Source organism: Corvus cornix, chromosome 3 (assembly GCF_000738735.6).
Source record: "Corvus cornix cornix isolate S_Up_H32 chromosome 3, ASM73873v5, whole genome shotgun sequence".
In the NCBI taxonomy this organism is placed as follows: domain Eukaryota; kingdom Metazoa; phylum Chordata; class Aves; order Passeriformes; family Corvidae; genus Corvus; species Corvus cornix.
Window position 1 is genome coordinate 1527709 of NC_047056.1, and position 25979 is coordinate 1553687.

Genomic DNA, 25979 nt, shown 5'->3' on the forward strand with positions numbered 1-25979 from the left:
CGGGAGCGGCGCGGGGCAGGCGAGCGCCAGCGGAGCCGAGCGGAGCGGTTGTCAGCGGAGGAGAGATGGCCTCGGTGGGTCCCTCTGCAGCCTCCACGCAACCCGCCCTGCCCTCGGGACCCGCCGTCTTCAAAACCATCCCCTACGCCTTCATCCTGCCGGAGATTGTGAGTATACCTGGCTCCGCTGCCTCACGGCACCCGCTCCTAGCTAAAATCCCCCCAAACCATCCTGAAGGCACCACTAATGGGAAGTGACATCTTGTCTTTGAGCTTATGCTGAATGCACAAAGGCGGTATTTGTGATTTTAGGAGCAGCTTGAGGACAAGGTACACCAGCTCCATCACAGAGTCTTTGTGAGGGTCACCGGCTGCCGTGGGGTTGGGAGAGGCTGAAGAGCTGCTGGCTCGTCCAGGGCAGAAGCAGCTCTTGTTGTCACATAGAAATGGCTTGAAAATTGAGGGAATTTTGCTCTCTGTATCAAATCATTCCAGGGATTGAAGGCAATTGGGCGTCTTGTAATGTGTGACATTCCATGATTCTTTCAATTGCTTCTGGGTCCAGAGGGCATCCAGTGGGACTGGCCAAGATAGCAGCCGGTGTACTTTTCCACAGTGCACAGGGCTGGCAACCCACACACCCCGTGCTCCACAGGCACAATCCCTGCCCACGGCGGCAGGTTCAGCTCCCCGCTGCAGTTCCAGGGGTTTCACCCACCGCAGCTGGGATGGCATAGGGCAGCACAGGCTCATCCCGATAAGCCCGTGTGCTGTTTGTGCTCAGTAACTGCTTTGGGTGGATCCAGAGCGAGCGACTCACTCCAGGCTGAGAGGAGACTTCCTCCTGCGGTGATTCCAAGCCTTGGAGATTAACGAGCGGGCAGGGCTGGGTTGAGGCGGCCATTCACTTTTCCCAGATAAAAGCACATTTTCTGGCTTCTCCATCAAATCCCTCGGGGTGAGACACTTCCTTGTGTAGAAGGCAGCAGCAAACCCTTCCCTTTTCTGTGAACAGTCATTTCCCATGACTTCTTGTCGCGCCGGGATGCTCTTGGAAAGATGCAGGGGTTCCGCTGGCTGCTGCAGCTGGCCTGGGAGGGAGATGAGGAGGGAATTAGGGAGGAAAAGGTCTTTTCCTCATCTCACACTCATCGGAGGCGCCTGTTTGTCCCTGGCAGCTCTGCGGGACCTGGGTGTGGATCCTCGTCGCTGCTACCTCCGTCTCCTTGCCGCTGCTGCAGGGATGGGTGATGTACGTGTCCCTCACCTCCTGGCTCATCTCCCTGCTGCTCCTCTTAAGCTACCTCCTCGGCTATCACAGGAACAGCGAGAACTGGAAAGTGCTGGTAAGGAGGGGAAGGAACACGGGCAGATGTTGGCAGCAGTGGTGTGGGCACGGGACCACACCATGGTGACCCACCAGCCCTTTCCTCCTTTTGCCTCGATTGGAAAGTCCAGGGGAGCTCTGCTGTGAAACCACTGCCTGGGAAGGTTCGTCCCTTTGGGGCACTCACGCGTGCCTTATTTTGCAGGACAGTTTGTACCACGGTGCCACGGCCATTCTGTACATGAGCGCCGCAGTCCTGCAGGCCAACGCGACCATCAACTCTGAGTTGGACATCAACGGGCCGCTCAACTACCAACTCAACAGCGCTGCATCGGTGAGTCCAGAGCACCCTGCCAGCTGCAGAACACACAGTTCCCCCTGGGAGAGGCAACAGCACGTGCTAAAGCCACAGCAGAGCCACCCCAAGCCCCACGGTGTCACACTGGGCAGAGCTTCAGCTCCTCACCTGTGTGGGTCGTGCAGCCAGCATCAGCTTCTCAGGGTCCACCAGTTCACGGACAGCCTGGCATGGCTGGATCCTGGGAAAAGCTGAGGTTTTGCCTGTCCTTTGAGGCTCAAGGAGAGCTCTAGGCTGGGAGGCTTCCCCAGGCTGAGAGCACTGGGAGGAGATGGGGTTTGACTCTGCCAGCTGACCCTTCCTCTTCTTCCTCTCGTGCAGTTCTTCGCCTTCCTCACGACCTTCCTGTACATCCTCCACGCCTTCAGCATCTACTACCAGTGATCCTGGCAGCACTGGATTCACCTTTGCAGGACAAGGGCTTTCCCAGTGTGAGGGACCCTGCTGTCTTCCCAAGGTGTCCCTGCCCCAGCCCTGTCACCAGGCCTCAGGAACAGCAGGTCCTTTTGCACTTCATCACAGGAGGGATGTGCTGGCACACGTTGGTGTGCCTGTGGGACATTTCCTGCCTTGCCTGGGGGCTACGCAAGGGGAGGGAGGGGCGCAGGCCCCAAGCCTCCAACTCTGACATTCTGCCAAATATTGACAACCAAGGGAAGGGAGGAAAAAAAAAAGATCTCTCTTCTTTCAGCAAACAATCTCCTTTCTTATGTTATTTGCCTTTCTCCAGTTCAGCTCCATCCCTCCCCAACACAAATTCTTAACAATGATACAAGATTATGTTCCTTGACTTTCTGTTGGTTTCATTTGGTAAATGCTGTATTTGGAATAAAGTGTCAACTGACAGATTTTGACTACTCTGTAAGGTGTGTTCACTGAACAAGCTCATTTTACTCCCCAAGAGTTAGAAAAGAAACAGAATATGTTTGCTTAGAAAGCTACAACAGATTTTAAACAAGTAAATCACAGAACTCCTAGGAAATTTCTAGATGTCGTATAAAACTACAGCGTGAAAAGAATGATTACAACAGATATTTACAGCAGTTCTCCACCCGTGTCTCCTGATTCCCATTACAAAACCTGCAGCTGCGGAGTCCAGGCACTGGCACCGCCGTCACCGAGCACTGGTGTTACTGGTGTCCCTCCTCCATATCCTCAGCCTCGGAGTGACTGGAAGGAGCTCCCTCCTCTCTCTGCTCCAGGGAGTCCTCTGCATCTGGGACAGTGTTGGCTCTCAGCACATCCAGGTAGAGCAGGTAGTCCTGGAGGCAGGCTGGCAGCGGCAATTCCCGGATCACACGCTCCGAGCGCAGGCGCTCGCTCCCCAGCAGGGACCGGATCTCCAGGCGGCACAGGTGAGACAGGGAAGGAAGGAAGGCTGGAAAATGAAACCCCAAGTCAAACACAGAGCAGCTCTTAAAACACTAATATATTTACTAATCTCAATTGCCCCAAATAACCCCCGCACCTTTTTTTTTTTTTTTAACTCCAAAAACATCCTCATTAGTTTCAAACATTCCAAAGGAAGTAGTATTAAATGACATTATCACTTGAACAACTTAAAAATTATTACAGACCCTTTTAAAGAATTTTCTTTGGAAGGAATAATTAACAAAGACACAAAGAATAATTAACAAAGTGCAGTTTTTCAGTCACATAACACGACCTGCTTTTCTGAAGGCTGAACTATGAAAAATTCCCGCACAACCAATTGAAGCTTTTTGCCTGGTCACATTTTGATTACATTTTTTATGGTTTGTATTTAATTACTGTCCAATGCCTACAAAACAGGACAGATGCTTCATTGGAAATACAAATCAAATTAAAAAAATAAAACATAACTAAGTCATATTGTCATCTTCCACTAAATCTCCCCACCTGCAGCCTGGAAGCTGGATACCTGGAGACATCATTTTCCTGTCTGTATTTCTTACCAAAATGGCTCTTGGAAGTCCAAGTGAACTTCTCCCTGTATTGGGAAAGGTGTTGCTCCACAACTGGAGGAAGTCTGCTCCAATTCATGAACTCCAGGATGAAATTAAGGACATCCTCGCTCATGGAGAAAATCCTGCATAACAAAAACTCCCCTAAAATACCTTTTAAAAGTATTTGTGGATTACAGAATAAAAGACCAAAAAGCATCACATGTGATACACAAGGACAGTGAGATTTGTTCAGTCACTGAGCTGCAAACTTCAAGTGTGTTTACTACAGCCTGCAGAAAATACAAATATTTCATAACTCTAAATATTAAGTTTAATCATGTAGTGCCCAATTAAATAGAAAATATCACCAAGCTACAAGTTATTTGTATGTAGAAAAACTTCAATAAAAATAACAATTTTAAAAAATCTGACTGGAATTTTTGCCACATTGTGTTAAACAAAACAGTCTCAAACTGCATCCGTTTCCTCTCCTCCCAGCCTTGGCCCAGCATCACTTCCCATTTGTTTCCCATCCCTCCTGAGCTATTTCTCCCATTGGAATTTCTTCTTAGCATGGCTGTATTGAAGTATCACACACACAAAACTTGCAGCTAAATTTGGGGATTAATAAGAGATGTTCAAAATAAATTTGGGAAGTGATGCTGTATTGCTACCCTAGAAAAAGGCAATTTCCAGTCTGGCATTCTTCCTAAATAAAACTGTTTTGCTGCCCCCAGACATGACGTGTGAATGATTTATTTCAGACTTTCCACAACCCCTCCCATTCCTGATGGTGGCAACTGATTGTCAAGGGCCATCCTGTGAAAGCCCTCCTTCAGTAGCAACTTTGCACATTAGCAGGAGACCTTTAAGTCAATAAAGGCAAGGCTCCCTGCTTACCAGAACCTGCACATGAAATTCACGGGGTTGAAGCCAGCCAGGAGCAGACAGGGCAGCCACTCCTTGTATTCCTTCTGCACCGTGCTGCTGTAGTGGATGAAGTCCGTTAATTCCTCCTCTGAGGGCAGGGAACAGCCCAGCCTCAGGAAGCGCCGGAACAGAGCAAACTTCTTATGGCACAGGCAGTGTGCCAAGTTAATCCCACGCAGGGTGATCCCGTATTTCAGGAGAACATCAATGAACTGATAGTACCTGTGAGCAGGAGAAGGAACAGTGCATCCCATGAGTTCTCCCTCAGGAAGCACTTTTTACATCTGTCTCTAATAAAACATTTTAAAATGTTTGTATTAAAATCCTTTTGTCATTACCTGTTGCAACAAGGTAACAGGATAAGGACGGAGATGATGACTGATAATTAGTGTTGCTTTTTAGTGCTTAGATGGCACATTACCTCATAGAAGTGGTGACACGTTATCTGCCTCATTCACAGGACAGTTCAGCAGCCACCTGCTCTGCATCCCTTCCTAATTTATTTATTATAAAGCAACACCAGGACAGAAAGAGAAAAATGGTGTCCAAGGATTTTTAAAGGCAGCTTCTAGGAGCATGCCACGAACTACATTCACTACTAACAAACCTCATTAAGGGAAATGGCAGCACCTACACCATAAATAAATTTCAACCCATGTACAAGGAATAATCTGTTAAAATCTGAGAGGATTCAAAAGCCTTTTTTGAAGAGGTTTTCCTTAATGCAGCACATGAGCCACATTCCAGGACTCCACATTAACATTCCCAAGGAGGAATATTAATGAGGAGTGCTTGCAAAGGGGGAACACACTGGAATTCTGGAAAAATATTATATGATAGACAGCAATTGAGGGAGAAAGGCAGGAAATTGCATGTCTAAAGTAAGTTAGTTAAAGCGAATATAATTTCAAAATAGAAGAGGTTACTTACTGCTTTTGGAAGATCATACACATGGGGGACCTGCAGTCGAAATCCAGGCATTCCTGAGCATCTGGGCTGAAGCCCTGCTCAAGCAGCATTTCCAGGCACTCCCCGTACCCGCCATAGAGCGCGGAATACACGGGGCTCACTTTGCCCTCGCCCTTGTCACAAATCCGGTCAGTGATTGGAATCAGCAACTCCAGTATCCTGCAGATATTTAAAACCACTGTTTTCTGATCTTAGGCAAGGATTAATCTTAAACACATGGTCAGCTTTTCACAGGGTCATTGCAGCTTTGGAAGAAAATAGTCGTTTTTCACTCTTGAGTTTGCAGCTTTATAATTCATACACAGACCCCTGGCAAACGTGCTTTGGGATGGATTTAGGATGGAAAAGAAGTATTTGAAACCAAACCAGGGGCAGCTACTTCCTACAATCCAACAATTCTTTTTACAGCAGCACAACACCACCACACATTAAATCCCAACTCCAAGGAAGTTTGGAAGCACACTGGAAATGTGAGTTGCAAATGAAATGAATTCCTAGTTCTATGAAAGAGAAAAATCCTTCTGTTTACAGCTCACACCCCAGGCCACATCACATTAGTGACAAACACAAGTTCCTCTGCTGCTGGAAATTACTGGTGCTGCTTAAGGGTTGCCAGTGATGCATCATCATTTATATATTTAAATGCTGTCACACGTGAGAATCATGGAGTTCCTGAGAGATGCTTCTCCCCAGTGGTCTACTCCCAAAACTTCCTTCCACTCTTGGCTCTCTGCTCTGGAACTGAATTGTACCTCTGAAACTGAGCAAAGCTACAAATGCATCTCTGGAAGGACTAAAGAAACTGTTTTGTGGCTTTGATTTTTCTGGCTGGTTCAGTTAATTCAATTTGCATAGAATTACTTCTGCTACTTAATGGTTAGGAATGTAATTGTAATTAGCAGCTGTTCAAGTCATGTATAATGTATAACATTGTTACTTATACTTTTAAAAGGAAAAGTAATATGGCCATGGAGTGAATTGATATCTGGTTCAGCACTGTGGAAAACCCTTTAAACTCTCTAGGATACGGATCAAACCCAGGTTAGATGCTGAATTAAAAATCACATAATCACAGAATGTTTGGGGTTGCAAGGGACTACAAAGGTGATCCAGTTCCACCCCCTGCCATGGGCAGGGACACCTTCCACTATCCCAGGTTGCTCCAAGCCCCATCCAACCTAGCCTGGAACACTTCCAGGGATGGGGCAGCCACAGCTTCTCTGGGCAACCTGTGCCAGGGCCTCATCACCCTCACAGGGAAGCATTTTTCTCTACTATTCTATCTAAACCTACTCCCTGTGAGTGTGGAAGAAACTCCTAAGAGACATTTAAAATACGAAAATAATCAGGACTTCTAAACTACAGATCAGTTTGAACACTCAATTTTTCTCCCCTTTAAGGCTGAACTTCCTCCTTTGGGGATCAGATCTGTGTGACCAGGACCTTCTGTCTGAATGCCTTTGCAAGCACCTACTTTGCATGGCCCATCTCAGCTGCTGCATTAATGGGTAACTGCCAGTTATCCTCGTTGCAGTAGAGGTTTGGGTCTGCCCCTGCTGCCAGCAGCAGCTCCACGCAATCCAGGTGTCCCTCCTGCGCAGCAATCAGCAGGGGAGTGGCCCTGTCCTTGGCCTGGCAGTTGACATCTGCACCTGACACAAAACAAAACCAAAGTCACATCCATCAGTCATTAATTTTCACAGGATGGCTTCAAACTCAGCAAGTTTTCTGCAGCAAAAAGGAAATAGAACCTCTACTATTCAAACTTGCATTTAGTAAGAGTTGCTGGAAGCAGCAAGGGAAATGAAGGATCGTGGTTACCATGGGACAGAAGCAGCCGCAGACTCTCCAGCCGGCCATACTGAGCAGCCACAAACAGAGGGGTAATTCCAAAGTCATCCCGACAGTCCTTGCTGGCCCCTTTCTCCAGGAGCATTTGCATAATCTCCGTGGAACCCTGAAACAAATATGTATTCTTAACCAGCAGGAAAGCAAGATTACATGATCTGGTTTTTCCCCACATGTTCCAAATAGAAATAATAGAACCCACAATATATTCAATATTCTGAACATGCACTGAAAAATTAACGGTAAAAGAAATTAGACAAGTTCAAATTGATCACTTTTGCTCATTTACATGAAAAACTCATTTGTAGGTGTTAGAACCATTAAACCAACATATTTTTAAGTACAAGCATACCACTGCTAGGGTAAGTTAGGAAAAATTAGTGACAAAAATGCAATAATCATTAAATAAATAATTAGCCCTCAGAATACACCAGTTACATGGTAATCATATGATCTGCTCACAGGTTACCTGAAAGGAAGCTTGGTGCAAAGAATTCCATCCAGACCAAGAATGAGAACCTTCAACATTTGCTCCATGTTGGAGCAGAAACTTGACAACCTCTGCGTGTCTATTTTCAACAGCTTCCATGGAACATTAGTTAAAAAAAAAATAAAAAGAATTCTTATTGAAGAATTTTCAAAAGAAATAATTTAAGTATTTGGATTTAAGAGCTCAAAATGTCTCACTGCCAACATCCTGAAACAATAATAGTAATTTTTTTAAACTTGCCCATTATATAGTTACTTGTCTTTTATATTTAGATCCCCAAAACAGTGTTGGAGAATGGAAATGATACCAAAATTCCCCCAAACTTGGAAAAGACTTGGAAACAAAGGTAACACGGCACCCATGATGTCTGGGTACAGAGGTGAGTACATAAATAAAAATATTTAATCAGACGATTTAGACCCTCAGGATTCACTGTAACTGAAGTTTTAAGCATTTAATTATGTCAAACATAAATCATAGAAAAAATGCTAAAATAATAGACCTTAATTGCCTAACTAGGAATGTCAAAAATAAGTCTTTTTACATAAGAATTAGGGAGGAATTAGAAAAACAAAAAAGACTTGAAACAGCCTCATACAGCCTGTACCTTCTAAAGTTTTTCTGTGCTTGATGCAGAAAACAAATCTGCTTCTGTAATTTTGTTTGAAAACACTGTCTTAAGAAGATACACCGGTAAATAAAAGGTCATTTCCACACCCACTCCACCTCTGAGTCTAAAGCCTGGCATTTAGGCTACAAAAAAATGGAGCGTGGCAGGCAGCAAAGGAGTTGAACCTTGGAGAAACTTGAATTTAAACTGGTGGGTTTAAACTCTTTGGGATTTGAGGAAAGCTCATGTCACCTAGGAAGAGTGGGGTGGTGGCAGATTCAGTGGTGACATTGTTGAGGTCAACCCCAGCTTCCAGGAGAACCCGGAGACATTCCACAGAGCCGTGACGGGCTGAGAGGTGCAGAGCACACAGCCCTTCAAACGTCCTTGAGTGGATGTAGTCATCAGATGGAGCTGCAGAGGAGTATAATGACGGGGAAAAAAGGGATATTTAGCAGCGAATTACAAAACACAATCATTTTAAGAAAATAACAGAGTTATTTGAGATGTGTGGCCTATGTAACACCCATGAATGTGCTGTTATCACCTCAAGTATCACCCATTAACTGAACCGCGCCAACTTCTCTTTACCGCAGCTGTGAAACCACACACGAAATCCCCAAACAAGAACAGGATAAATCTATGTAAATTGTATCTTCTATGACAGGGTAATTTAGCAGCAAACCACACGATTTCCCATTAGATTTTCCTTACCTGTATCAATGAGCAGCTTCAGGCAATCACTGGAATTGTGTGCTGCCGCTTCGTGGATGGGCAACCACCTCCTGTTATCCGGGACATCAACGCTGTATCCCCGATTAATTAATTCCTTCAGTATTTCAACGTTTCCTTCTCTGGCTGCAAGGCCCACAGCCGAGCACCGGTCGGAATAAGCTTCCGTGAAATCCATCCCTGGTGTGGAACTCTGCAGGAGGAGGAAAGGAGAGGAGGCAAAAAAAAAAGAGAGAGATGCGTGTTGGTACAGTATATAAACGAGGGGGGTTTTGTTTGTTGTGCAGAGGATTTGGTTGGTAGGGAGATGGTGGTTTGGGGGGGTAGTTAGCTTGGGGGGGTTGGGGCAGGTGGTTTGTGGATTTTGAGGGGAGATGGCTGTGGGGTTTGAGGCAAGGTGGTTGTTTTGGAGGTGGTTGTTTGGAAGGTGTTTGGGGAGGTGGCTGGGGGTTTAAGCGGAGGTTGTGGAGCTGGAGGAGAGATGGTGTTTTATGGGTTCGAGGGGTAGTTCTTTGTGGGGTCTGGGGGCAGAGGTGGCTGTTTGGGAGGTGGTAGAGGGGTTTGGGGCAAGGTGGTTGTTTGGGGCGATGCGGTTGTTTGTAGGACTGGGGGGCGAGGCGGTTGCTTGGGGAGGTTGTTTGTGGGTTTGGGATGTGGTCGCTGCTGGGTTTTGGGGGGTGACGGTCGTTTGTGGGGTTGGGGAAGGCGGTCCGGGCCGATGAACATCTCCGCGGCAGCCGCCACAGCGCCAACCCCGCGAGGCTCCGCAGCCGCCCCAGCCCAACCGGGGCCGCCCCGCTGCCGCCGCCGCCTTCGCCCGGGGCCGCCCCGCGGCTCTGCGCAGGCCCCGCCGGGCCGGGCCGCCATGTGGGTGTTCGGCTACGGCTCCCTCATCTGGAAGGTGGATTTCCCCTACCAGGAGAAGCTGGTGGGGCGAGTCCGGGGCTACAGCCGACGCTTCTGGCAGGGCAGCACCGACCACCGCGGGGTGCCGGGCAAGGTGAGCCGGGGGCGGGGGGAGCGCGGCCGCCGCGTCGGGCCCGGGCCCTGCCCCGCGGCCAGAGCTGCCCGCAAGGGCTGCCAAAAACCCCACAAACAACACAATTCCCTTTAAAGATGGCTCAGAAATGCCCAGATTGGTCATTTAGGGCGTTAACCCTCGGTGAGGGGCGGCTGTCAGGCTGTGCACAGGGAATCAGAAAAGCCAGAACTATTGATCTAAGTAACCCCCCACTGTATTTTAACTTATTTTACTCTCATATGAAAATTCGCGGATTAGGAAATGCTTACAGTTCTAAAATTCTTCACAGTTTGGAAAAGGAGAGAAGAAAAAACCCAGCAAGAAAAAGAAACTAGAAGTCCAAAGTGAGCATTCCCAATGCCATGTATTTTTAAGTCACAGGGGTGAGGATAAGGTATAACCTGCACCCAGGTAACTCCACTGTAAACCTGGAATACGGCTTTAAAAGAGAAAAGGCATCAGGATTATTTTAAATAGCACAGCTTGCTGCGTGGAAGGTTTCATCCAGATGTAAATGACACTCGTTAGAACCTCAAACACCGTAAAATAACTTGCACAGAGCTCAAAGATAACACAGCTTGAGCCACCCCTGACACACGTTAAAGAACAGCAACGAGGAAAAACAGTTCTTACAAATATACAGTAAATTACATGTTAGCAGTATGTAAAAAATATTTTCAGAGGATTATCCCCAGTAGTGCAAACAGTAATTAATTTCTCTGATCAATAAGTATTTAGTAATTTGTTTCTTAATGTTTGTTTTGGGTAGTTCCAGGCAAGACAAGGACTCTGCAAAGCAATTAACTAAATATGCTGCCTTTCCTTAGGCAAACAGATCCTTGCTCCATCACACAACCCACCTGAACATGAAGTTGTCCTCAGCACTGCCCTTCATATCAAATCAAATTAGATTTAAATGAAATTTAATGTATTTAGGTTACAGTTACAGACACTTCTGGCAAAGACAAGAAAGTTGTTTTCCACCACAGAATGTCTCTTTAATCCATAATTCACAAAAGTCTTTGTGGCCCATTGTGAGTGCACAAGTCAATGGCTATGGAAAAAACCTTCCAAAAGGAACACTTAAGTTATCTGTGATGAATCATGGGAACAGGCTCGTTTCGCCTCAGGAAATAGGAATCATTTAGTGTTCTTGTAGCTTTGTTGCCTTGTTTTATCAGTCAGATCAGGAATAAATGGCTCATGCTGGGTGAGAACTAATTTGATGCCAAAAGCAGCAGTTTTAAACTGCAGATGTAGTTCAACATCGGGTTTTATGTTTTAAAGTTTTATGCAACAAATTTCAACTTTTATTTCCAGTATTTACAAACTGGCTTCTTACTTTTTCCTACAAGAATTAACTTACTGGGAAAAACAAGCCATTTACAAAGTATCCTCCCTCTGTCCAGTGAGGCTCCAAGGGCTGCTTGAGGGTAGTTAATTAAATTAATTGTCACGGTTTTAAACAAGAATAGAATTGAGTCTGGACAGCACATGTAAAGCAAGGACATTCAAACCCTGCCCATTTCTGACTGCCTTTAGTTTAACTTTTGTGTCACAGGCACTGTCCACACAGAATTTAACACGTTGTCCGTCAAAGCTTCTCTAGACTGTCAAAAGCTACTGTCAGAAAATGTTTATACTGGATCTGGACCTTACTGGAATTGTGCTGGATTAGTGGTCTGAGCCTTTCATTCCTGTTCCTTGCTTTTTTTTCTCATTTTGGTTTGCTTTTTGCTCATGATTTAGGGCAAAAGCCTCTGACTGAATGACAATTTCTTCTTTTAAATTTTAGCCTGGAAGAGTTGTGACCCTTGTTGAAGATGCTGAGGTACAGTACTGCTGTACAGAATGTCCTGTTGCACTTCCACTCTCTTATTCATTTTTGCTTCTCTACAAGCAACTAACTGTTATCTTTAGGGAAAAATTCTCTCAGTGTTTCCCAGAGTTACACCAAGGGCTCTTGATTGTTTCAAATAAACTGGAAGTAGTTTGGCTCTGTTATGACCACAGGGATATTTGAATGTATATTCTGGAATAGTCACTTTGGCTATCCAGTTGTGAGGTGCAGAATTTGATATAAACATATATCAAATATACATGATTTGATATAAACATCGAATGATAAATGTAACTGCTCTAATTTCAGCCTCACAAGGTGTTAACATGATTGTGAAGGTATCTCAGCATACCACACCAGTTCAGGTGTGTAACAGGTGTAGGTGACACTCAGGTCCTTGCCAAACCATCACTAAACAGAAGGGACCTGATCAAAATTCCTTCAAATTGGGCATTCATTAAATTGGTAATTTTCAGACATAGATTTTATGAGGTCAGGGAGAAACTCTGTGTCCATTTTCCCAGCTCCTTAAGTGGTCTGCACTGAGGCTATTTACTACTCCAACTATTAACAAAACAAGAAACTGCTCTGTCAGAAAAACCTCAGCATTAGCAGGAAAGAGGATGATCAATTTGCCCTTGTATTTTGGGACTGTTACAAACAGTGCCAAAGCAGCAGAAGGGTACAAAACTAGCTTTCTGCAAGTTTTGCCTGAATACAATGATGTTCTGAGTATTCTCTTAACCAGTTCTCCTCGGCCAGGGGTGCGTGTGGGGTGTTGCCTACAGATTACCAGCTGGGAAGGAAGGAGAAGTGAAGGCCTACCTGGATTTCCGGGAGAAGGGCGGCTACAGGACTACCTCGGTCATCTTCTACCCAAAGGACGCGTCGGTGCCGCCCTTCGACGTGCTGCTGTACATCGGCACCCGCGACAACCCCAACTACCTGGGCCCCGCGCCACTCGAGGACATCGCGCGCCAGATCCTGGGCGCCGCCGGGCCTAGCGGCAGGAACACGGAATACCTGTTTGAGCTCGCCAACTCCATCAGGAGCCTCGTGCCAGAGGATGTGGATGAGCACCTCTTCTCCCTAGAGACACTGGTCAAGGAGCTCTTGAACAAGCACCAAAGTCTCAACTGTCTATAAAGTAACCTCGTGCTTTTAGCGACCTGGTTCCGTCTTCAGAGGACGGGTTTTGTTGGCCACGGGTGTGTGACAGGGAGGAACGTTCCTCTGTACTGGGCTATCCTCATTAATACTGCATATCTTAATTAATGCTGCATTCAGAATAGGAGTTGGTCACTTAAAACAAAACTACCAAAATCACTCTTTAAGAGTCCAGAGAGAGGGGAGTGAGGAAAGTGGTTTAGGTTTGAATTTGGTGTTTTAGCTTTTCACCCAAAGACTACACCTCAAGACAACCACTTAAACTTCTCTTCATGTTTTATTATTATTTCAGGTTTAAAATAAATATTTAGAATGTTTTTGAGGTCAAAATCAGCATGCAGAGACAAGTCCCATAGATTTAAGTGATAGTTTCTTGTCATTCCAGACCACAATGCAAGAATTTTAAGTGGTTGTCCTAAATTGCGTAGTAGAACATTTAAATCAACATTTAGCTTCTCTGAAATGACGTTATGCCACTGAATTACTCATTTCACCCTTTATATAAATGCAGAGGATAAACTATTTTATTGTCAAAGAAATAATTCCTTCCCTTGGCTGCTGATGTCAAGCCCTGGAAACCAAAGCTCTGGGCACTCTGACTCAAACAAGCCATAACCTATCAGTGACTCGTTTTAATTTTTAATCCTAATCTAAAGAATAACCCCAAAATATCAAAATTAACTAAGAGCATGACTTGAAGTCACAACACAGCAAGAATAGAAACTCTCATCTCTGTTACTTCAGATGCTGTTGTGGCCCCATCTCTTCAAAAATCCCAGCTCCAAGGACAGACTTTAAGCCTGTTTCAGGGATTCACCAACAGAAGGTAATTAAGGAAGGAACCCTCTTTCCAGTAACCTTAGGGGTGTGTATGGACATCCCGAGAGGGTTGGGAAGCCCCCAGTCTAGGCCAGTAGGCTTCCTGATGCAATCCATCAGCACAAAGAGTATCCATCCTCACAGGGATTTGTCTCGCTTCTCAAAACTTTTATTTTTATTAACTTTTTAAAAAGTATATTTTTATATCTTGGTATGAAAGGTCCTGTTTCAAACACCGCATACCGTCCTGTTTTCCCATGCAGGGAATGTTTAAGTGTTTAGTAGCAGCCTCGAAGCCTGGATGCTGCATCAGTAATTGCAAAAACATGTGTTTTTCCCCTAAAAAGGTCGACCCTTTCTCTTCTTTACATTTTCCTGGTTTATATTTGTAAAGGTAAAAATGTGCAATGGCACTCTCTGCTTTCTTGAAAATCCTTTTCAAAAATTCTTTCCTCAAAGACTTATCCTTGTTCCTTAAAACCGGGCAGGGGATGCTTGTGCTCAGTAATGATCCAGAACCGTCAGGGCCGATTCCCTCTTTAAAACGCTGATTATTTAAATGCTGTGATTCTGTGTAGCTCCACATTCTCTCTCTTTAATTGTCTCCAAGGCTTTGTTGGTTCATTTGCTTCCCAAATCCATAAACATTGCAATAATATATGGTCCAGTCTGTGTGTGTGTGTGTGTGTGTATGACTTCAGTGCAATAAAAAGGCATTACAATGACTAATGGGGTTGGAAATCTCCAGAAATGTTATGTTTAAAGTGTGTCCATGTGAGGATGGACATCAAGGTGTGTCTTCATTGCACCTCATTATAAAACTGCTGTTGGGGCTGACAATGACAACACACAGGGGCTACTATAAACTGTGGCACATCAGGAGTTAATTAAAGCATGGGAAATATAATAATACATGTATTTGTTCTTGCTGTGTGGGGTTGAAGCCACTGCTCTGCCCCAGCTTTGGTCACCACCAAACACCTCACAGATCTGTTACCTCAAAAATTATAGGCCATTTAGGCTTCATTTTTTTTTTCTGACTGGCTATACTCGATCTATATTTGTGAGAATACGGATTCTTAGATCTGTAGGCTTCACTGCACAGCCACACACACAAAGGCGCTGCTAAATCTGTTCCCAAACAGTGTTTGGGGAAACAACAGCCACATCCATGACTGTTAACAGAAGATAATGCAGAGAGGGGGGAAATCCAAACTTAAGGGTTGGACTCCGTGATCTCCAAGGTATTTTCCAAGCAGAATGATTCCATGGCTCTGTAATGAGTGGATTCTCCATAGCACGGCCAATTAATTTCCTGTCTTTCCTTCTTCAACCGTTTCTCTGCTCCGTTTCCCATGGATCAGATGGGACTGGCCTAACCTGCTCTGATGTGAAGGCTGCCGGACCCCTTGAGTTCCCAGGTGTATAGATACATATATGTATATATATACACACATATATACAAGTGTATAGAGAAGCACACACAGAGGAGCCCTTAAAGTGCTTTTACGCTATAACCTCATACCTGCTGGTTATTTTTAACCCTTAGTGCAGCCACTAATGACCAAAGTTAATTACTCGCATCCCATTCCCCCCCACTCATTCCCTCGTTACCCCCCTCCTCTCACTCGCCTCCCTCATCCACCCCTCGCTCCCTCATTCCCACTCCTCACTCCCACTTCTCTCTCACACTCATTCTCTCAAACTCTTCATTCCAATTCCTCACTCCCTCACACTTCTCCGTCGCTCACTCACTTCCTCACACTCCTCACTCCCACTCTTCACTCACTCCCATTCCTCCCTCCCTTCCCGTACTCACACTCCTTACACCTCCCTCCCTCAGTCCCTCACGCTGCTCTCCCGCCCGCTCCGTGCCCGCCCGGCCCCTCACCTGTGGCGGCGGGCGCTGCCCCGGATGCCGCTGGCGGCGGCGGGCGCTGCCCCGGTTGTTGATCGCGGCTGCCGGAAGCCGACGTGGCGGCGGTGCGGTGCGGCCTCGGCGGAGCCGCCGGCCGGCATGAGGGGCTGCGGGCTGCGGCCGCCGAGCCCGGCCCCGGCCCCCCGGAGGGGCTGCGGGCTGCGGCCGCCCTGCCCGGCCCCGGCGCTGTTCTGCGGGCTCCTGGCGGCCGTGGCGGCGGTGGCCGAGGGCGGCCGAGCACTCCCGCAGCTCAGCGACGACATCCCGTTCAGGGTGAACTGGCCCGGCACCGAGCTCAGTCTGGTCGGTACCGGGCCGGGCCGGGGCCCGCGCGGCCGCTCCGCCCGGGGAGCGGTCTGAGCCTCCCCGCCACACAGGGGGGCTCGGGTGGGGCTGCTCCGCCGCCGGAGGGAGCCCGGCAGCTGGGAGAGAATCCCGCGGGATTCTGTGCTGAAAGCGGCTTGGGGAGGGCTGGGGGCGAAGGGGGATGGCTGGGACTGGGGGCTGCAATAAAGGTCTGAAATGGGCGAGCAGGAGTGAGGAAATGGGCGAGCAGGAGTGAGGGGATCATGGAGGGACGCGGGGACCTGGAGGGGACCGGGCAGCTGGAGGGGATCCATGATATGGTGGGGATCAGGGATTTGGAGGGGATCGGGAATGTGGCTGGAGGGAGAAGGTCCAAAGCCAAGGCGACAGCAAGCAACTCCCAGTCAGCTTAACCACCAAACCCCAGTCTTGTGGTACCATTAAATCACAGGAAATACTCTGGCGCACCACTCAGAATTCAAGGGTATTTCTAATAAGTAGCATTAAAAAACCCCCCTGCCTGTCTGATCCGTGGGTTGGTTGTTTCCTCAGCCAACGACGGGTGTCCTGTACAAGGAGGACAATTATATCATCATGACCACTGTGGATAAAGAGAAGTACAAGTGTCTCCTGCCATTGATAGCCAGTGGCAACGAGGTGAGTTCAGGCGAGTTGTTTTGTAAATAAAAACTGTAGATGAGTCTTTACATTGTAAGTTTTAATGTCATGAAATATGCTTCTGTTGCAGGAAGAAGAAAAGGACTATAAAGGTCCTACTCCAGGGGAACTGCTGGAGCCTCTCTTTAAGCAAAGCAGCTGTTCCTATAGAGTATGTTACCTCTGTCTTGTTCATTAAATGCCAGTTAAAAGGTTACAGTCCAGTTCATGTCAAGGTTTAGGGTAGTAAATGAGATACTAATAAGAAACAAGGTCTTTACAACTTTATGCCTTAACATTGCTGACAAAATTCTGTGTGATTGAAGATGTCAGGATTCAGATAAATGGGTTGCTGTGGTAGCATTTAAAAATGTGGATTTTTATTTTTTTTTTAAATTTATTTTTTTCCCTTTGTTTTATCTGTGTAAAAGTCAGGGAAGTTTTCTCTGCTGTGTTTGTTTGGGCAAAACTGAGACCACTGGCTGTGCTCTTGTTTTTGAGGGTGCTCCAGCAGTTTGCTGCAAAATTCAACATTTGGGTGGTTTTGTGGTGTGTAAATACATATAAAGATAATTTTTAAAATGTATTTTATTTCTAAGATTGAATCTTACTGGACTTATGAGGTCTGCCATGGAAAACACATCCGTCAGTACCACGAGGAGAAGGAAACAGGGCAGGTAGGCTGCTCACAACCCCTTTCTCCACTGGCATGTTCCTGCTGAACTCCTCCAGCAGACTTGAATGCCCTGGAAAAGCTTGGAAGGTGGTAACTGATGTTTGTTTTGATTGTAGAAAATAAACATCCAGGAATACTACCTGGGGAATATGATAATGAAGAACCCATTGTCAGAACCAGGTGTGTTTTAGATGATTTCATTCTGCTGATGTTAATGATATTTTTGGGTTTTAATTATTCCAGTCTGACCAGTTTGAGAGCTTTTTTTAGGGAGGGAACCTGGTGCAGATCTTTAGAAACACTCAAGTGCCTAGAGTGGGACTTTGGTGGAAATCAGGTTGCTGAGTCCCAAACTCAAAGAACAGTTCAGAATAATTGATTTCTGGAGCACGTTTTGGCTGTAAATTAGTTCGAAGAGGTCTTTCAAATCCACAGACTAAGTGTTCATTCAGAGTTGATGGAAAGAACAGAAACAGAACAGCAAAACATCACCTAGGCTGGGGTGTTTGTTTCATTCCAGGCTAGTGTGTAGAAAATGGGCACCAGTGTTTTCTTGGAAGCAATTAACTGGAATCCTACAGTCTTTTGGGGGGAATGTAGTGCTTTTCATCCCATTCCTGGATCCCCAGCTGCAGCCCTCAGTTAGGGATCTGAGTCCTGGGAAGAAACAGGGCTTCAGAACCTGCCGTGTTTGGCCTGTCTGGGTGAGTGGGTGCAGCGGCTGCGCAGGGGTGCCTCGTTGTGCTGCTGTACAGAGCACAGAATGTTTGATTCGACTCACCAGTTTTGTGGGGCTGGATGCTGACGTGTGATGGTTCTTCAGGTCGCCATAGCTCAGTCTGTCAGGCTGTTGCCCTTCCTGCTTAGCTGCCAGACTATGTGTCCTGTGTCCTTTCCCTGCTTCCTGTCCAGCAGCTCATGCTCCTTCCAAAGCACCTGCCTGTCTCCTGTCCAATTCCCACCCTTCCCAAACAGCTACAGTGACGTGTTCTCCAGCCCTGCCTTGGTGTCAGGGCTGGATTTGGCCCGTCCTACCAACTCCAGGTGGTTTTGTGATGAACTGGTGTGTATTTTGCTCTGTTTGCTCTGGGCCTCAGACCAGTGGTTATTTTCTTTCTTTCCTCTTTCGCACCTGCGAGTGGCTCTTGGCAGTGTATAAAGCACCAGCAAATACACAAACCAGAAAAGCTTCTCTGTATAAAATTTCATTCTATTTCAAGTGCACAAACTTACCTCATTCTTAATTATTCCCTAGATCAAGAAGAGAAGGAAAATTCCAAAGACGGTGCAAAAGAGGCAAGTGAAAAACATCCATTTTAACTTCTGCCATCAGTAGAGGAGGCAATTTATGTATGATCATAGAATCCCAGAATGGTCTGTGTTGGAAGGGACCTCAAAGATACCCAGTGCCACCCCCTGCCATGGGCAGGGACACCTTCCACTATCCCAGGTTGCTCCAGCCCTCATCCAGCCTGGCCTTGGACACTTCCAGGGATCCAGGGGCAGCCACAGCTTCTCTGGGCACCCTGTGCCAGGGCCTCCCCACCCTCACAGGGAAGAATTTCTTCCTAATATCCAATCTAATCATAAGATGATGTAATTAGTCTCCTCCCAAAATGAGTATCAAGAAATGAAACTGTTCCTGAACTGCACTTCTCTTGCTCTTAATTATCAGTCCCAGCTCAGAAAATCTGTTTAGTCTTGCTACTCAAATGACTTACTTACACTTAACAAAGCCCTACAGCACAAAATCCCTAAGAGATGGAGCTGACTTGCTGACCCATCCCATAAAACTCTGTGCTTCCCTTTCCCCTTAGAGGACTTCCCCACTTGTTTAGGCCCCAAAACTCAATTCTGAGTTGCTGACTCTATAGCAAAACAATGGGAATACCTGAAGCACGCTGGAGTTTGGAATTAGTGAGAGCAGGTTTGACCTTACTGCCAGTTCCCCTTCATTTTCATGCTGAAATGAAGTTTTTGTGTCTGTGCTCCTGGAACAGCCCAGGGTGGTGGTTGTCCAGTGATCTCAGCAATACCCAGGCCTGAGGAGCATTTTGGAGGTTGTGTGGGGGCAGAATGTGACAGCTGTGCCTCTTGGAAAGCCAGGAAAACAAAGTGTTTTCCAGTGCAGCTTTTTTTCCTTCAGCTTCAGAGGAAATTAGGTCTTTTATTGCCTTTTTCTTGGACAGTATTTATGATGCACTTGCCATGTCAGGATTTCCTGGAATCTCTTATCAGGAAGGGGCATGTTGGCTCTTTAATCTCATGAATGTCTTCACTCATGGTGGAGCAGTTTCTGGGAGGAGTCAGTGGCCTGGGACAGGGTGACGCGGCTTGAAAGCCAAAGCAGGTGAGGGACAGAAAGGTCCCAGATCCCTGGAGTGTCCTGACCCCAGAAGGCACCTCTTGTCTTTTAGCATAGAGCCCTGTCTGTTCAGCTCTGAAAACCTTCAGTAGCTCAAGCAACACGGGTAAAAAAGGGTCAGCTTGTGGGTTTGGGCACTTTGGGAACCCTGGAACTCCAGCTGCTTCCAAGATAAGAGACTTTACCGCTTCAGGGAATTAATCTCTTAAAGAGAGAGTTGGATGAAACACAAAGGAACAAACCTGAAGAGAGCTGACTTAAAAGTGTGAAAAAGTGGGATTTACTTTGTGTACACCCTTAACTTTGTTAGCCACAGCCATGGGTGGTGTGGGATCCTCTGAATAAGGAACAGCCTGGAGCTGGGAACGATGAGAGGTGTAGTGCAGGTGCCAGGATGACTTTGCAAGGATGGTTTTGGATTCTTTAGGGTCTGGTGTTGCAGGTGATGAGCCTGGCAGACCCAGTCTGGGTGAACACCAGGACAGGTCTGGATGTTGCAGAAACAGCTACACAGGGTCTGATTTTAACCCAGTCATACTGGCTCTGCACTCAGGAATAACATTTTTTGTTTCAGAAGAGTCTCGGGAGCTTTCCTGTGGTTATGATCTGTTGCTTTCCCTCACCCAGATCCCCACAAAAAACATCGAAGGGCAGATGACGCCCTACTACCCCGTGGAGCTGGGCAATGGCACACCCTGCAGCCTGAGGCAGAACCTGCCCAGGTCCAGCACAGTGATGTACATCTGCCACCCCGAGGCCAAGCACGAGATCCTCTCCGTAGCAGAAGTCACCACCTGTGAATACGAGGTGGTGATCCTGACCCCGCTGCTGTGCAACCACCCCAAGTACAGGTACAGTGCCCAGAACACTTCTGTCTCCTCTTACGTTGTCATTTCTTGAGGGATCATCTTCATGGTATTTGAAGACTGCAGATACCATGTGTGTACACTTTAAAAGTCTACAAAACCAAAAGTACCTTCTCCAGCCATAACCTTAACCTCGATTTTAGCTCCTCCCAACATGAGGAGCTCTCCAGAAGCCATTTCCATATGGAGAATTCACAATTTCAGTATTATTTTCCAAAAATCAAGTGTAGGGTTCTTGTTTCCTCCCCTTCCCTGAACTGTGCCATGTATCTGAGGGATCCCCTGAGTCTTTGGGCCTTCCAGGGGGTGTAAAGAGAACTGCAAAGGGAATGTGCCATACAGACAAGGGGAGATAATGGATGGGAGTCATGGATTTACACAGATGTTGGAACAAGGGAGTATTTTATCACTGATCTGAAACAGGCCACAGAGTCTGAAGGCAAAATCCTGCATTTTGGAAACACTTGGCAGTTGGAGTTACTAAGTGCTGCTATTGTAAATGTTTGGTCTCCACTGTAAATTTTCTCATGTGGATGAGTTTGGTCATACTCTGTTATCTGCTGCACTTGGCACTGTTGTCTGTTTACTGGGTGAGTCTTCTAAGCCTCTGTAGCAGTAGGGAGAAAAACACAGAAAGTGCACAGGCAACTTGTTCTGTTGCTTGATAAAGATACAATCCAGAGCTGCTGCCTCCTTCCCAAGGGCAGGCATGGAAGAGTCCCTGGCCACCAGCAGGAAACTCTTAAAATAAACGCACAGGATCATCATTCCCCCTCTTACGTCACCTTGGTAAATAAGGAAATGTGGAGGTGGCAGCCTGGCAGTGCTGCCCAGTGTCACCACAGGGATCACAACCCAAATTTCAAGTCTAATGCCCTTTCTTCCTGTCATGTGTTCCCAAAGCACCCCCAAGCAGTGCCTCAGCCTCCAGGGCTTTCCCTCTACACCTGGCGTCTCATCCAGGGATGCACCTGCACCACCTGAGCAGCAGCAGATCCAGACACTCAGAGCACTGAACTGATTTCTGTGCTTGAAGATGTAACAGTGACTTGTTCTTACCTTGCTGGGCAGGTTCAGGGCTTCCCCTGTGAATGACATCTTCTGCCAGTCCCTGCCAGGATCCCCACTTAAACCCCACAACCTGGAACAGCTGGAGAAACAGCAGGAAATGCTGAAGATGCCTTTTAGGAGGGTTAAGGAGGTAGGATTTGTTTCATTTTAAATAGATAAATCTTTGTTTTCCCTGTTCAACACATTTTATAAGATGGTGGCAGTCTTTCATTAAACTTGTTGAAACTTTGGAAGGAAAACAGAGCAAGTGTGGGCTACTAACTTAAAATTTTGTAGCCTCTGTAGCCTACAGTTCACAAATGTGTGAAGGTTTTGACTGGAATTTTCTTTCAGCTAAAATTGACCAAAACAGATTCAGTGTCAAAATTGAATCTGTGCCAAAATTGATTCAGTGTTCAGTAAGTTCATGTAACTTGTAAGACTTTGCAGGGGACTTAATTGTATCCTTTAATTGCAGGAAGAAATGCCTTCAACAAAAGAAGAGAAATTCTCTTCCATCCACAAGCCTGTGGCTGTTGGGAGCCACCAGCTGTTAACAGTGGGGACAACCCACATCTCCAAGCTGACCGACGAGCAGCTCATCAAGGAATTCCTCAGTGGTTCCTACTGCTTCCATGGGGTGAGCAGCAAAGCCATGTGGAATAAAGCTATGTGGAATACATCCTAATTTATGCATTTGTTTAATTTTTATATTGAACTTTTCTGTTGAAATTCAATTTATTTGAGCAGACAGTGAAATGAAAGCAGGTAACGGAATTAGCTGTGATGGATTTTCATAAACTAATAGATACCGAGTTTTACAGCTGAAACAGCTGGTTTAGGGTCTGGGGGGAAAAGGATGGGTTTGTTTTAGGGGTTGTGTTTGGTTCTTTTTAACACTGAGGTTGTTCTTCTCCCCAGGGCGTTGGCTGGTGGAAATACGAATTCTGCTATGGCAAATACGTTCACCAGTACCACGAGGTGTGTTCAAAGAGTTCTGTTAGTTCCTTTAAGTTCCTGTTAAGAAAATACAATCCTCTGGACAGGGTGGAGTGATCAGCTTTTCCTGTTCTAGGATAAAGAAAGTGGCAAGACCTCTGTGGTGGTGGGTACGTGGAGCAAGGAGGAGCACATCGAGTGGTCGAGGAAGAATGCAGCCAGGACCTTCTACCTGCGAGAGGACGGCACCCAGACAGTCAGGTACCAACCAGGCTCTGCCCTGCTCTCACACTTGGGACACAGGGCCCACTCCTGTGAAATTCGGGTTGTTAACAGATGAAATAAACTGCCAAGAGGAGTATGTTCAGATTCACCCCCCAGTCAACATCACAAATGAGGAATTCAGCACTTTGGATATGACACAGAGAAAAATCTTCCAACACTGAGCAACACTTTCCTTCTGCAGTAACTGCAATACAGCCTATTGCTGTTTGTAACAGTGTAATAGTTATATAGTATAATATATAGTATAATAGTATAATAATATCTAGTGTAGTATAATAGTGTATCTGTTACTATTGGTTTGTATATTAAACACTCAACCAATGATGAGGTGCTGGATTGCACCACTGAGCTGCCTGCTTAAAAATTGTGTTTAATACTTCCACACTCTTCCATTCTGATCTTTTGTGGCAGGATGGTGTCTCATTTCTATGGAAATGGAGATGTTTGTGACTTGACAGACAAGCCAAGGCAGGTGACTGTGAAGTTGAAGTAAGTGAACTTTTACAAAGTGATGTTTTGTGTCTGTTTCCTGGGTCAGAGGGGAAAGCTGCTGCTGTTGTCACAAAGCTCAGAAGGCAGTATCTGTTAATAAAATGCTGCAGACAGCAGTGAAATACATGTGTTACTTTGTGCTTATTGCCTACCAACCCCCCCAATTTCTCCTCTATTTTCAGATGTAAAGAATCTGACTCCCCTCATGCTGTGACCATTTACATGTTGGAGCCTCATTCTTGCCAATACATCCTTGGGGTACGTACGGACACAGCCTGAGGTCAGGGCTGGGAGTACAGCACATCTCCAGTTCTATGTTTAAGGTGGCCCCTTTCTCCCAGTGACTCTTCCCAAGATTCCTGCAGTGCTGAGTTCATGGTTTGGTCTCTCTGTTCCAGGTGGAGTCTCCAGTGATCTGTAAAATCCTGGATACAGCAGATGAATACGGGCTCCTCTCAGTGCCCAGCTGAGGACAGCAAAGCCCCCAAGGCCAGATCCTGGCATTCCCATGGGAACAGTGTCTGTGAGCTGACAAAGGCCTCACCAGCACAGCTCTCCAAGCTGAGGGACTTGTGAACCACTTTGTGTATAACTATGTGTATATAAGAGCTTATTGATAAACTTTTAATGATTAAAACCTTGTCTTGCACTTCCTGCCTGGCTCGTGTGTGACACATTCCCCCCTCGTCAGTGGCATCATTAAGGTGTAAACTCAACTCAGAAAAGGCACAAAAAAACCTGAAGCTTCAAGGGAGGAGTTCAGCTGCAAACAGAAGGAAAAGGTGAAGCCAACACTTCGTGCAGGAGCCACAACACCACTCATGATTCTCCTACTGTTCCTGCTTTCTCCAAACACCAATGTTACCTCACTCTGACTGCTGGGAATTGTATTCTCCTGTCACTGCACCTCACCCCTCTTCAGCTGCTATTTCTGGGCTGCTTCCCAGGACATTCCATTTATTTATTTAACACCGTAGGGTTCATTTTCATATAATTATTTTGCTGAACATTCTTCCTGCCACCAGGTCCAGTTCCCTGTAGTGTGTGTACCTCACAAAGAACATTTGGGAAGTTTTAATCTGCTGGCACTAGACATTCCTAGAAGTGGGAGGGCTCAGATAAGTTGAAATACTGCTGACAGGAGCTGAAGTGGACTTATGTTATATTTTTGAAAAAGTTTGTAATGGCCAACACCCAGCAGAGCCTTGGACATTTGGGGCTGTAGCAACAGTGTCCGGTCTGTGCCTGTCGGTCACTTCCATGTGCCCACCACACTTCCTCTTTTCTGCAGCCTTTATGCAAGGCCCAGGAATTTCTAATGGCTGTGGGGCAGGACCTGCCACCCACATGGCAGATGAGTGGACAGATAATGCCCAAAATACTCCCCTGAGCGGCTAGACTGTTGCAACAGAACCTGTTTAGTGTCTCACCAAGCAGAAAACCTAAACAGCAGCAGCAGCATGATTTGGCAGTTAAATTGGCAGTCATTTTTCTTGCTCATATCCTGATTTCTGAGGCTCAGCAAGGTGACAGAGGGAGCTGGAAAAGGGGAAGAAAGAGTCTTTTACATAGATTGTTTCCCCCAGAAAAGTCTTGTACCCAGATTCCCCTGTTCCCAGCCTTCCTGTGAAGCATTAGCTAAACAAGCACAAAGTTTTAATCCAGGAACCTTTAGAAAGAGAAGACATTAAAACCAAAGTTCTCCAGACTTCAGATCCTTAACTTTCCTCCTTTACTCCCCTCAACAGTCACAGCTGGACCAATCTCATGAGGCATCCTGTCGTGTCTGCCAGAGGCATCAGCAGCCAACACAGAGTAGGAAAAGATGAAAGCATTTCACCTGCTGCCTGTGCAAGGGGCTGGCTGGATCCTCTTGTTATGGCTCCAGACCTGCACGATCCCTTGGAATGGTTTTATTTTGGCTCAAGGCTGCCCTGACGAAAGGCTGGAGCCACCCAGCTCTGGGCAGCCTCAGCATCCCTCAGGCTGTGCCAAGGAAGGGAACCCAACATACCCACCCTTCCTGCACATCCCTCCTTGTGGGGATTAGCTCAGAGGGCAAGCCAAGAATAGTTATTTTGTGGGATGTCAGAATTCCCTGCAACGGAGGGAACTCCCTGGCGGGAGGGGGAAGCACATCCCTGACTCAGCAGTCACAGCACCTGGTGCCCCCCAACAGCAGCTTTTGCCGTGATGTGAGCAAGCAGGCTCTTGCCAAACACGTGTTCCTCAGTCTCGGCTTCCCCTGGTGCAGGAAGCTCCATGCTCACAGCTATTCCTGCCCCAGCACCCACATCCACCTCCAGAGGGATCATGCTTTGCTCCCCCTCCTCTCCCATCCCTTCCTGACCAAGAGCTGACTTAAGTTTGCTCCTACACCTTCAGGAGGT

At 46.5% G+C, this 25979-nt stretch overlaps 4 protein-coding genes across 5 annotated transcripts; 3 read left to right on the forward strand and 1 right to left on the reverse strand.

Moving 5' to 3' along the window:
- The first annotated feature begins 53 nt into the window (after window positions 1–53).
- Window positions 54–2532, forward strand: MALL (mal, T cell differentiation protein like). The gene is made up of 4 exons (XM_010402964.4): window positions 54–167; window positions 1178–1345; window positions 1532–1660; window positions 2006–2532. The coding sequence occupies exons 1-4, from the start codon at window positions 66–68 to the stop codon at window positions 2066–2068; spliced, it is 462 nt and encodes a 153-aa protein (XP_010401266.1). The 5' UTR covers window positions 54–65; the 3' UTR covers window positions 2069–2532.
- Window positions 2533–2551: 19 nt separating this feature from the next.
- Window positions 2552–16004, reverse strand: ASB3 (ankyrin repeat and SOCS box containing 3). 2 transcript variants are annotated; one of them, XM_010402969.4, is made up of 10 exons: window positions 15927–16004; window positions 9171–9381; window positions 8709–8870; window positions 7826–7938; window positions 7330–7465; window positions 6983–7160; window positions 5470–5667; window positions 4510–4761; window positions 3619–3752; window positions 2552–3062 (listed from the first exon to the last, which is right to left on the reverse strand). In XM_010402969.4, the coding sequence occupies exons 2-10, from the start codon at window positions 9364–9366 to the stop codon at window positions 2815–2817; spliced, it is 1617 nt and encodes a 538-aa protein (XP_010401271.2). In that variant the 5' UTR covers window positions 9367–9381; window positions 15927–16004; the 3' UTR covers window positions 2552–2814. The 2 variants fall into 2 exon arrangements, with proteins under 2 accessions (XP_010401271.2, XP_010401269.2); XM_010402967.4 differs by lacking the exon at window positions 15927–16004 and adding an exon at window positions 12875–13043.
- Window positions 10008–14760, forward strand: CHAC2 (ChaC glutathione specific gamma-glutamylcyclotransferase 2). The gene is made up of 3 exons (XM_010402966.3): window positions 10008–10188; window positions 12005–12040; window positions 12812–14760. Exons 1-3 carry the CDS (start codon window positions 10054–10056, stop codon window positions 13193–13195), a joined length of 555 nt encoding a protein of 184 aa, XP_010401268.1. The 5' UTR covers window positions 10008–10053; the 3' UTR covers window positions 13196–14760.
- Window positions 15942–24243, forward strand: ERLEC1 (endoplasmic reticulum lectin 1). The gene is made up of 14 exons (XM_039568394.1): window positions 15942–16256; window positions 16812–16916; window positions 17008–17088; window positions 17516–17593; window positions 17709–17772; window positions 18848–18888; window positions 20585–20808; window positions 21895–22024; window positions 22352–22513; window positions 22795–22854; window positions 22949–23073; window positions 23509–23586; window positions 23772–23847; window positions 23988–24243. The coding sequence occupies exons 1-14, from the start codon at window positions 15951–15953 to the stop codon at window positions 24057–24059; spliced, it is 1602 nt and encodes a 533-aa protein (XP_039424328.1). The 5' UTR covers window positions 15942–15950; the 3' UTR covers window positions 24060–24243.
- The last annotated feature ends 1736 nt before the right edge of the window (window positions 24244–25979 follow it).